This window comes from Giraffa tippelskirchi, chromosome 14 (assembly GCF_054371585.1).
Source record: "Giraffa tippelskirchi isolate mGirTip1 chromosome 14, T2T-mGirTip1v1.2.pri, whole genome shotgun sequence".
NCBI lineage: Eukaryota > Metazoa > Chordata > Mammalia > Artiodactyla > Giraffidae > Giraffa > Giraffa tippelskirchi.
Window position 1 is genome coordinate 61,696,232 of NC_137288.1, and position 12,509 is coordinate 61,708,740.

The following is a 12,509-nucleotide window of genomic DNA, read 5'->3' on the forward strand; positions in this document are numbered from 1 at the left end:
GTCACTTGTGGACAGGGGGATGCAATCACCAGGAGGGAGAACACTCTTTCTGCTCTATGAATGATTTCTTTGCACCTTTGAGCACAACCCCTGGAAATGCTTGGCCTCCGTGGGAAGAGTAGGGGCTAGTGTGTAGGACATCCACTGGATAATGGGCCAGGTGCCTGGGTGGGAAGCGGACCAGTGGAAGGAAGTCAAGAACTCTATGAAATTTATTAAAGGGACGGTACCGCACACAGGATTCGAATCAGGAAAAAGCTTGTGAAATTCTGGCTTCTGGGTGGCATCTCTCATGAGGCGGAAAGAAATGAGTATCACAAATTTGAGTTTGTAAACAATACTCTGGACCATGGGGCTTCTCAGAATCCATTTGTTCTGCCCTGTGCTGTGCTTAGTTGCTCAGTCATGTCTGACTCTTTGCAACCCCATGGACTGTAGCCTGCCAGGTTCCTCTGTCCATGGGAATTCTCCAGGCAGGAATACTGGAGAAGGTTGCCATGCCCTCCTCCAGGGGATCTTCCCAACCCAGGGATCAAACCCAGGTGGATTTTTTACTATCTGAGCCACTGGGGAAGCCCAAGAATACTGGAGTGGGTAGCCTATCCCTCCTCCAGGGGATCTTCCTGACCCAGGAATTGAACCAGGGTCTCCTGTATTGCAGCCAGATTGTTCTGCCCGAATATTATTTATTATCAAGTAGGTTAAGAATTAGGCATTGGGGCCAGAGTGATGCACATGAAAGGGTGCTTGCCCTCTCCAAACTTCCAGTCAAACACTGAAGACCAGCGATTTAACCTCAAACTGAAAGGGAGAAAGTAGTATGAGAGGGAAGGACACAGCCTGACAGATGAGCTAGTCTGGAGAGGGAACAAAGCATCAGGGAGGGCTCCCTGGATGAAGGGGCATTTAAGCTTAGACCCAGAGAAGTAAGAATTAGCCAGAGGAAGAGAGGAAATGGCATGCCAGGAGGCCCAGAGGCAAGAGAGAAGATACCGTATTCAATGGGTGGCTGGTGAGTAGAATTGAGGAAGCTATGAGGTTGGAGGCTGAGACTGTTAGAAGGGATGCCAGTTTCCAAAGTGACTTAAAGGAGCAAGGCAAATGCTTCTCCTCCAAGGAACTGGGGAGACTAAAGAAACAAAAGTGAGCCCTCAAATGTGAGAGGGATGGTGGTGGGAACTTCATGGCAGGAGCCCTCATAGGAGATGACAGGATGCACTAGGGTTGCAAGCAAGCCTGGATCAGGAAGTGGGCTCAACCCCATCTAGTGTGTGATCTTGAGCAAGTCACTTCAGTTCTCTCAAAACAAGGGACGGGAGGGGACAGGTGCCTGCCCTGCACAAATCACTGGTGCCGTGTTTATTCACGTCGAGAATAATTATGCTTTCCCTGCCATGTGCCATGGAGCCTCAAACATTGTTGAACTTGTGTGATGGTGCCCAGCACATAGTAAGCCCTCAACAAACACCAGCAAGTCAGACTGTGTGCCTGGGGAACACAGTGGGGGCAGGAGCTCAGAGAGAGCCTGCCCATCCACGCAGATAGGCTCTGCTCTGAGACCCAGCTGTGGGCAGTCAACAGGGGCTCTCAGAATGCTGATGGAGAAGGGTTCTTGTCTTCCTGGCTCATCAGGAAAGAGGGGTGATCACTGATTATCAGCATCTGCTGTGGGTGCAAAAATGGGTTGATAGTAGTACACGTGATGCATATTTGCCATTTCTGATCTAAAGGCAAGATAACTTAATGCTGTATCCTTTAGCTACAAACCAGGGATCTTTCAGCATCCTTGCCATGCACTGACCCTGCAAAGTGGCTCCCCGTATGGGCCCCAAAATTTAGCAGGAACAATCAGATCTGAATACCAATCTCCTCCAAGGACCATGATGGCTCATGAAATCTGGGCTCAGAGAGAGTAGTCTTGGAATTCAGGAAGGCACAGTGGCCCATGGGCGCCGTGCAGTGGGTGCTGGTGTGAGTGTGGGAGAAATGAAAGAGGCAGGCTCTGCTTTGGAGAGGCTGAGACCCTGGCTGGGATCTCTGCCCTTTAGAACGCAGTCCAAACAAAGCAAACCCCAAAGGGCTCACCTTATTTAGCCACTGAAGTCATAGCTGTCCTGATTTAGATTTTGAAGGAGGCCAACATCTTCTGCGATCCCAGGTTTTCTTCCTTAGGAAAAATAAAAAAGAAGTTTTTCCTTTGCGTCTATAAATGTCAAATGGAGGAGTTGTGTCAAATCAAAAGGATTTAAATGCTGACACACACAGCTTCACACGCTTGTGATCTGAAAGTCACACTCGCAGCCTCGAGCCTGGGCAGGTGCAGCTCCTGTCCCCATGCTGTTCCCGTGGCGACCAGCACCCACTCCCCACCACGCGAGGACCCAGACTGCCCGCCCCAGCTCTGCACCGATGTGGGCTTTGGAGCTCCAATGAGGTCGCCAGAATTTCTCTCTGAGCTATTTCAGTATTGTTGGGAGGTTTGGAAAGCCTTTGTTCTCCCTGGCTGGTTATGTAATTTTCAAGAGAAAAGGCAGAGGAAAGACTGAACTGAATGCTTCCAGAGTCTGCTTTTGGGAGAGGCGGTAACCCTAGAGTCTGATGTTCCCTCCACTCCTTTTATCCTTCCAATCCCTCTGGAGCTCTCCTCCCATCCCCCCCTCAAGGAGATGAAGATAAAACAGGTTACCCTCCTATTTCTTATACTTGGCATCCCCACTGGCATGTTCTGGAGGAAGCTGTATACAGGAAGCAAGCCAGGGACAGTGGCATCACTGCCTCGCAGGGATGTGAAGGCATTTGCACATCTCAGGGAAGGATGCTCACTGGGGCCTGGCCTGGGGACTAGGGCCTGTCAGTGGCTCCCCGCTTGGGACATATATGTATTTTAGGCCAAGCAATGCTTTGGGCCTGGGGTTGGTGGCTGAACTGCTGGCTGGTGTGTGAAGGGGTATCCTAGGACCTCGGCTCGAGTGATCCTGGGGCTGAGAGAGGCTTGGGGCATAGGACCTGCAGCCTGAGTCGGCATCATGTGTGCCAACCCTAGGGAGAGCCATCTGCCCCTGCCCCACAAACAGAAAGGGCTTCCGGGCTCAGACACCTTTCTACCTGTGAACAGCCCCCAGCCTGTTCACCTCCTGGGTAGAGAGAGTGGTACTTCAAGAGTCAAAAGACCAGGAAGAGCTGTTCCCCTTGATTCCTGGGCACCCCACGGCTGCTGCCTAGTGCAAGACGCACAGAGTCTCAGTGCTAAAAACCAGCGATAACCCAGTAGTCACTGCCTCGGGATCAGCAGCCCTTTCCGTGGTAAGGAAAGGCCACGTGGTCACCTCTCTTCTGAGGTCTGTGTGGCATCCTTGCTTGAGCCCTGCCTTTATCCCCAGCTCACCGAGCTCACCGTCTGTGTGTGTGTGTGTGTATGTTAGTCGCTCAGTCGTGTCCGACTCTTTGCGACCCCATGGATTGTAGCTCGCCAGCCTCCTCTGCCCACTCTACTCTGGTGGGATTCAAAAAGCTTTCTAATCTGGTCTCAGGGGCAGTTGTCTTTCCATATGGGTTGTACTTTGTCATAACCCTAATCTTACTGCAAACAGGTAGCCTTGCCTGTGTCAACTGGCATTTATTTCTGGAATCCTTACTATGTGTCAGACACTGGACTCACCTGTGTGGTTATGTCAGTGAATAAAGAAAGGTAAGGTTCCCCAGCAACCCCAACTCCCCAGGGTCCTGTCTGGCTCTGGAATCTGATGGGATCTAAGCCAGCTCAGACCCAGGAACCCCTGCTCGGTAGACTCAAGGTCTCAGGCCAAGTCTGCCTCTTTTCCATCTTAGCCATGTCAAAAACTGAGGTCTCCAGCTCCCTCCCCTCCGTTAGTCACCTATTGCCTATAATAAACACCCCCACATTTAACAAACTTAAACAGCACTTGCTGGCACATGGTTTCTCCGGGTCAGGTATCTGGGCCCAGCTTTTAGCTGGTGCCTGTGGTGTAAGGTCTGGGTGAGACTGCAGTGGGGCCATGGCCACCAGGAAGGGCTGCAGTCCCCTCAAGCTCACCAGGGGGAAGATCAGCCTCCCAGCTCACTCATGTGACGGCCGACGGGCCTCAGATGATCCCACTATCGGATCTCACCTGGGTCTCCCTTTGGGGCCTCCTCACGACACGGCCTCTGGCTTCACCTGGGCTGGAAGCCACAGTCTTCCTGTATCCTGATCTCAGAAGTAACATCCCATTACTCCCACCATATTCCATAAAAGTGAGTCAGGGGGCATCCCTGTTGGTCCAGTGGTTAAGACTCCATGCTTCCACTACAGGGTGATACGGGTTCAATCCCTGGTTGGAGAAGAAAGATCCCACATGCCTTGTTGCTGCCAAATATATATATATATTTTTTTTAAATGAGCCTCTAAGTCCATACATGCTTAGGGGAGGGGATTCCACAGGGCCTGAAGCCAGTAGGTGGGGACCTTCCCCCTCCTCCAGGAGGCTTCTCTGACTGACCCGCCTGGTCCTAACTCCTACTCCCCCTGTAGGAGAAGCACGAAGTTGGCCCCCGAATATTCTTGCACCATTTCTGTAATTGTTCTGTGGGCCCGCTCTCCCTGTGGGAATATAAGCTCCTTGAAGTCAGGAGCCATATGTTTCACATCTCTATTTCCCACTTAGACCAACCATATACTTTCTATCAGGTATTTCAGGTTAAAAACAAGCCAGTAAAAAATATCTTAAACAAAAAGAGAACTTGACCATCTCACTTGGCAGGAAAGCTGGAGGCAAGCATTTCCAGTCTTACCTTAGCTACTCAGCGATGTCTGCAAGTCCCCATGTTCATCTGCCAACTCCAGTGTGCTGGCTTTGTCCCCAAGCTTGTCCCCACATGGTCTCAAGATAGCCACTGTGGCACCGACACCACAACTGCATCCTACAGCTGCATCTAAGGACAGGGAGTAAGGAAAGAAAACTTTTTCAATGAAGTCCCTCCAGTGATCTTTCCTATAAGGTTATTGTCCAGAACTAGATCATATGACACCTCTAAGCCACCCACTGTCAAATGGGAGTTGAATTAGCACAATTGACTTAGACTCATGGCCCTCAGTGGGCCTGGGTGTGGGAGATGTCATCACTCTCTAGGATTTTGGCAGTGAGACTGTCACAGGAACCAGGGGTGCTGTTGGCATTTAGTGGGGCAGAGCTAGGGTTGCTAAACTTTTGGTAATACTGTACCGTGTTGTTTCACTAAGTTGCTTCACTCATGTCTTTGCGAGCCCACCAGGCTCCTCTGTCCATGGGATTTCCCAGGCAAGAATACTGGAGTGGGTTGCCATGTGCTTCTCCAAGGGATTTTCCTGGCCCAGGGATTGAACCCACATCTCTTATGTCTCCTGCATTGGCAGGCAGGTTCTTTACCACTAAGTGTTACCACCTGGGAGGCCCCCAGAGCTCCATGAAACAAATAACTGTACTGTGAAACTGACAATACTGTCTGCTAGAAAGTGCTGCTGTGGACCAGTGGTTCTCTACTGGATGTGATTTTGTGCCTCCTCCACTGGTGATAGTTTTCAATGATTAGAGATATTTTGGTTCCAACAACTAGGGGGTACTACTGGTATCTAGTGGGTAGAGGCCAGGGATGCTGCTAAATATCCTACAGTGCACAGACCAGGCCTGCAGCCAAGAATGAAAGTGAAAATGTTAGTTGCTCAGTCGTTTCTGACTCTATGCGACTGTGGTCTGCCAGGCAAGAATATGGGAATGGGTTGCCATTCCCTTACTCCAGGGGATCCTCCTGACCCAGGGATTGAACCTGGCTCTCCTGCATTGCAGGCAGATTCGTTACCATCTGAGCCTTCAGGGAAGCCCCAAGAATGACTTAGTCATAATTGTGCTGATGTTGAGAAACTCTGCTGTAGACCCCCCATCCAACCATGGGTCATCCCTGATTTGGGCTCAGCTGCTCAGTGGCTGACCCAGACTTGGTCTCTGTTCCTTTAGAGGAAGTGGGAGTTGTTCCTGGGCAGGTGGCCAGTGGCAGCTATGGGACCAGCTGGGAGGATGCTCAGCTTCCCTCTAGGATGGTCAGTCCCTGCAGCCAGGGGCTCTGGCATCTGAGGTTTACAGTTAGAGAAGAGGTCAGGTACTGGTTGGAAGGCAGGGTTATGGTTGTTTGAACTTAGCAGAGGTTTTGTTTTGTGTTTGGTTTGGTTTTCTTTCACCCGATCTCATTTTAATGTGTTACTTCTCCATTTTTCTTTTTATCAAGTGGGCTAATTACCTGTGATCTCCATACTGGAGCTGAACACATGCTGAAAAGGGGGCTGCTTTGTGCTTTAAGAACCACAAGATGTGCCTCCCCCAGACTTGTCCTTCGCTAATCCTGGGAAGTCACGCTGGGTTTAGATAGTTCTTGGTGGGAATCACTTACCTGGGCTCAGCTAATATGTTGCAGGGATGAGAAGTGTGGACTTTGGCGGCAGGAAGACTCATGTTTACACCCTCAGATTCACCACTGGCTGATTTTGTGGCTGGGAAAGTTGTTTCCCTTGGGGGCTTCATGGGAGAATGATATCAATCCCAAGGGAATCTTGTGAGACCCAACTAATGTCAGTCCCTTGGCCCAGCGTGAACCCTCCCCGTGTGTAGGTACCCCATCTTCATCACGTTGTCTTCGCCACTTCCCCAGAAAGCCTTTGTGAAGATGCATGTGGGGTTTGGGACTGAGGCCCGTCAACAGCACCATAGAATCATCAAAGAGTTGGAAGCTAGTTTGTTGGAAAGCTGGGTCCTGAGGGCATGAAACCTATAGATGAGCTGAACTAAGCTTGATGGAGTCCGGAGCCCAGGGAACTTCCTAGGGAGGGCAGGCTTGGGGTCTAGGGCAGCTCTGAGGGGCAATGAGGTAGGGTAGGAAGGGCCTGGTTACTGCATACTTCAGTGCCTCCTTGGGAACAAGCTAGAAGATGTTCCTACATGATCCAGAGCAGGGGTCAGCAACTTACCCCCTAGCCAAACCCAGCCCCCCACCTATTTTTGTAAAGTGTTACTGAAATGCAGCCATGCCATTCATTTAGGTATTGTCTGTGACTGCTCTGGTGATACAAAGACAGGGTTGCGTAGTTGTAACAGAGACGGTGCTATAAAGCCTAAGATATTTATTCTTGACCCTTTATAGAAAAAAAAATTGTCTCTGCTAGGGCACTTCATCCACATAGACTACAGCAATTAGGATCACCAAACTTTGAGTCAGGCAGACTTGACTGTGATATGAAGGATAGCACCTGGAACTGTGCAGGGGATAGCCTGTTCAATTGTAAACATCAGCCCCGCTGGGGGAGGCTTTCCTCTAAGATTTTAGATGCTCAGGAGTGGGAAGAAAGCAGTGCCTGGGAAATGTCAGCACCTTGCTGGGGGCCGTAGTTCCTGCTGAAAGGTGCCAATGTGAGGTTGGGGAGGATCAGAGGAGGTGAGTCTAAATTTAGACTTTCCAAAGCCACTTTGTAAACCAGAGCCCCAGGAGTCCTCGAAAGGGGCAGTTGGCGCACACCATCTCGTCTCTGGTTTGCCTCTACATGTTAAAAACTGAATGTGTGAGAGGATAATTAATTGGCCTCAAATAAGAGATTGGTGGAAAGTTGGTGAGAAATCAGTGGAGAGAAGAAATCAGTGGAGGACCCCTGCTGGGGGTCCGGGGGTAGAGATTTCCATTTGTGTGTTTTATTACAACGTTCCCCATGGAATCATGGGAGCCTTGCTGCCCTTGGAAGAATTACATGCATTCTTCTCCCTGAGTGTTGTTCGAGCACAACTGAACCATGACCTTTCCGCCTCTCAAGGTGAATGCCAGCTCCCTAGTTCCGAATCACACCTGTGATTCAGAGCAGCTCTGAGCCGCCACCTCCAAATGGGGAACAGCTGTGATTTGCTCTAGAAGCTTCATCACACTGAGAGCTGCCATCCACCCTCTGCCCAGGAGGGCACATCCAGGTGTGGGGTCTGGGACTCCCCAGCGCCAGTGGGCCCACGCCAGAAAAGAACCACTAATCTGAGACTTCTTAGGTAACCAGTTTTTCATAATCAGTCCACCTGTGGGAAAAGGCAAAAGGTTTATGGTATAAGTTATAGGGGAATGATACGGGAAAACTTAGAAAATAGGAGGTTTGAGAAGGGATGAATAATAGTAAACTCAAATGGGAACAGAGAAATGGTTAGACGAGGGCTGCCTGGTTTGTGTTGAAATGCTGAGAGGCAGCATCTAAGTTCAGAAATATTGGTTTGTCTGAGCAGCTGAGGCTTGTGTGAAGAGCTCTGTTGCAATGAACATGTTGCATTGGGGCAGCAACGGAAGGGAGGGCAGGCTGACTGTCTTGGGCAGGTGGGCATTGCGGTTTTGTAGACATAACAAATGTACCGAAGGTAACTCCAGTCGACCATTATGTTCTAAGTGCTGCTTTGTGTCCTGGACTTGAAGCTTAAAGTCAAGTTGAGAGATGGACGTGTATTAAAAAGTTAAATAACAGCCCAGGTTAGTATATGGCAAATGTCAAATAAAGTATATACACATGTATGTACAGGAGTTCAGAAAAGATTGGAATGTCCCTGAGGACACTTCCAAGAGGAGGTGAGACTTCATCTGGATTCAGAATGATGGACAGGGTTTCAACAAGTGCCGGAAGCAGAACATTTCAGGAACTGGGAAGATGCAAGCAAAGAAGCAGGGAGTTAAAAGAGTGTATTTAGAGGCCATGAGGACAGTGGAGTAGCTGGAATAGAGCCTTCCCAAGGTGAAGAGCTACCTACCAATAGTCTGTTGAGCAGACGACTCACACACACACACACACACACACACACACACACACACACACACACACACACACACACACACACACACACACACACACACACACACACACACACACACACACACACACACACACACACACACACACACACACACACACACACACACACACACACACACACACACGACAGCCCCTCTGCCTGTGAGAGGAAAAAGTTCTAAAAATAAATAAAGCCCCTCTTAATTATCCACAGATTATCTGCACTGCAGCTGATCTGAAACAAGTCCTGCCTGCAGCTTGCTGGTGATGTCATCTCCCTGTTTAGGTGCTCATTCCCGTCTCTGTTTACAGCCCAGTGGGAACTGGAAAGGGAAGAAGCCTTCAGCACCTCCCCTCATAAAGCAAAATATTAATTGCCTCTGTTTGCTGTGCCCTTGGGAACCAGGCCAAGTATACGGGTAGAAAGTGAAAGGAGCTCCAGCTTAGTTTCTATTCCCTGACTCGGGCAGCAGAAATTGGAGGAGGGATGGAATGGGACCCCACGTGGTTCTTTTGTTCCTCCGAATTAGGTGACCAAGTGGACGTCACAGCACAGGCCACAGGTTGACTCAGTGGGTGGTCTCAGCACTGTCTCTAACTGGCTTGGAATCTTCAAAGTGAATGGTATTTATCAATTCCTCAAGTGTTTATTGACCCTGTCTGTGCTAGAAGCACTAAACTGCTGTTCTCTGAGCCTCAGTGCCCTTATCTGCAAAGTGGGAACTCGGACTAGAATTGCAGTCTCTCAGTGGAGATGTTGGCGTTATTCATTGATGGAGATGCTCCCTCAGGATGGTTAGCAAATCTGGCTCTCCCCATTAAAGGCCTGTAATGATTCCTTGTCAGAGTAGCCAAAGAAGGCAGGACCACCCTCAGTTAAGGACCACTGGACTTGTTTGCTACAGTTGCTTCCCAATCTGAAATTCTGATTATTTTGTGGCTGGGCCCAATAAAAACATGTATAGTAGAATTACTGAAGATTGATGAAACATCAGAATAGCAGGTACATCTTATTCAAGTATAAGGGAATTTTTAAGAGTTGCAGCAACGGGTAATATCTGTTGAGCAATCATTATGTTTCAGATTCTTGGCAAATTCCTTTCATTAGAAGTCTTTAGAGAGCATCTGATTATTTACTATTTCAGATCACTTGTGTCCTCTAATTTGTCCCCTTAATTTTAGAGCATTGAGTTGACAATCGTCTTGCTTCATTTACCATTTGCAAAGTTCAGATGTGTACGTAGCCCTATAGGGGACCCTACAGTATGAAGAGAATTAAGAAGCAGCTCTGGCTAGATTCACTCCTTTGCACAGGATACAGAATTTGTTCTCTGTATGTATGTGGACTTAACAAACTTATGAAACCTGTCACTCTCTAAGAAGCTATAATATTGCCTTTACTTCAGAGATCTGAATTGCTATTTTTGCCATTTTTTTTTCTCCCCACTTAAGTCCTTTGCCTGTAATTTGAGTCAGGAGTCACCAGGGGGCAATCAGGATATGATCTGACTCATTGCTTTCAAGAGCTAGGTCCCCATTATCAAAAAGAATACAGTTCATCATGCCAATCCTACTGTCATGCTAAGAAGTCTATGTCCTGCTTTGCTGTGCAGAAAGTTCCTTTTCTAGGGTGGCAGTAAAATTTCCTTATAGTTTGTATGTATGCATTCTTGTGCTATTACGTGGAAAGCAAGAGATATAAATGATTAAATCTGTGTTTAGCAAATTCTCTCAAAATATTCAAAGACATTTGCAAAAGAAGGAAGAAAAGGGGTCCAAGTAGAAAAACAAATTTATTGATCCCTTATTTTCCGTCTGCAATGAGTTTCTTTTTACTGTTACCCTTCTCAGCTAGTGCTGCTGTGTGTGTTTGGAGGGCATAATGAATGATTTTTGCAAAAGTCAGAGCTGATCACTGCCACCCACAGTTTGTGCATGTTAACCTTCGGGGAGAAGGCATTTACATTAAAGGCACACTAGCTGATGATCTTATCAAATCAATCCATCTTCTTTCTCTTCCAGGGGAGCGTTGCACACAGCAGGCTGGGTGGCTTGGGCAGTCCAAAGCCTGGAATCCCCTGAGCAAGCAATGTTTCAGCTGGCTGGACAGATCAAATAACACTTGGGCTGGTTAACAAAAGGCACCCAAGTGGGAAGGTGCTGGAAGCTGAAGTGTGGAAATTTACCCAACATTGTTTCTTTAACAGGGAAGGAGACTCGGTCTGAAAGATGCTGCATTCCTGCCAGCCTCCCTGGGTCCAGCAGAACACAATCTCCTTCACGGTGATGTGGATGAGGGGGTGACAGAGGACGCTGCCCGCATCTGAAGTCTCCGGAGGATCCAGGCCAGGCAGGTGAGACCCAGGTCTAGGACTTCAGGTGCAGCTTGATATAGGGTTCGTGAAAGGTGCTTGAATTTTTCCAGCTTTCTTCACCAATGTTCAACAGACTGGTTTGGGTTTCAGAATCTGAGAGGAGCTGGTAGAAAGGAGAGCTGGCAGAGGTACAGAGAAGTCCCTACCTCTCGAATCCACTGTTGGGATCCCTTCAGGCTGCCAGAGGCTACGATACCACTAGACTTTGGACCATTGAAAGGAACGGAACACAGCTCAGCAACAGCTCCACATTTGAGCCAGAAGGAACTTCTTATAACAAAGGATTTAAAGGAGAGAGTTTCTGCACCTTTACTTTGTGGCCCATCATGAGAGAAAACTTTCCATTCACATAGATAATGGGACTGGGTTTTCTTTCCAAGATACTGTATTTGAAAGAATCATGAGCCATTCTAAGCTTCCAGGGAGGCTCAAGGTACATAGGAGTTGGTGGACAGCCTTCCCAGGGCGAGGCTAAGGGGACAGTCTGAGCCTCCAACTTCTGCAGCTCAACGGGTATGGACAGATGCCACTCTTGTCTCCAGAGAGCTGGTGCCAGTGACATCACCAGGAGAAAAGGCATCCTTCAGCCTTGGGACTTGACAGAATGAGGAGGGCTGGGGAAGCCAGGAGCTGGGACTCGGTCTTTCCTGACTGCCCCTCTGTCCCACGGGCAGTGCCTGACCACTGAGCCAACCATGGCCGAGAAGGGCGACTGCCTCGCCAGTGTCTACGGGTATGACCTGGGCGGGCGCTTCGTTGACTTCCAGCCCCTGGGTTTTGGCGTCAATGGGCTGGTGCTGTCGGCCGTGGACAGCAGGGCCTGTCGGAAGGTGGCGGTGAAGAAGATCACCCTGAGCGACGCCCGCAGCAGGAAGCATGCACTCCGGGAGATCAAGATTATCCAGCGCCTGGACCATGACAACATCGTGAAGGTGTACGAGGTGCTGGGGCCCCAGGGCAGTGACCTGCAGGGTGAGCTGTTCAAGTTCAGTGTGGCCTACATCGTCCAGGAGTACATGGAGACTGACCTGGCACGCCTGCTGGAGCAGGGCACACTGACTGAGGAGCATGCCAAGCTGTTCATGTACCAGCTGCTCCGGGGGCTCAAATACATCCACTCCGCCAACGTGCTGCACCGGGACCTGAAGCCCGCCAACATCTTCATCAGCACGGGGGACCTCGTGCTCAAGATTGGGGATTTCGGGTTGGCGAGGATCGTCGATCAGCACTATTCACACAAGGTATGTCTGGCTGGAACAGCTGGGGCGGGGGGGGCGTCCATGGAATCCTCAAGAACACTC

At 49.4% G+C, this 12,509-nt stretch overlaps 1 protein-coding gene across 2 annotated transcripts in view; it reads left to right on the forward strand.

Annotated features, from left to right (window-relative positions):
* MAPK4 (mitogen-activated protein kinase 4) overlaps positions 1 to 12,509 on the forward strand; it is a 157,207-nt gene that overhangs the window by 87,311 nt on the left and 57,387 nt on the right. For both annotated transcript variants that reach the window (XM_081562116.1, XM_081562117.1), the window contains exon 2: positions 11,041 to 12,449. In XM_081562116.1, the coding sequence (XP_081418242.1) occupies positions 11,904 to 12,449 (546 nt within the window). In that variant the 5' untranslated portion in view covers positions 11,041 to 11,903. The remainder of the gene's footprint in view (positions 1 to 11,040; positions 12,450 to 12,509) is intronic.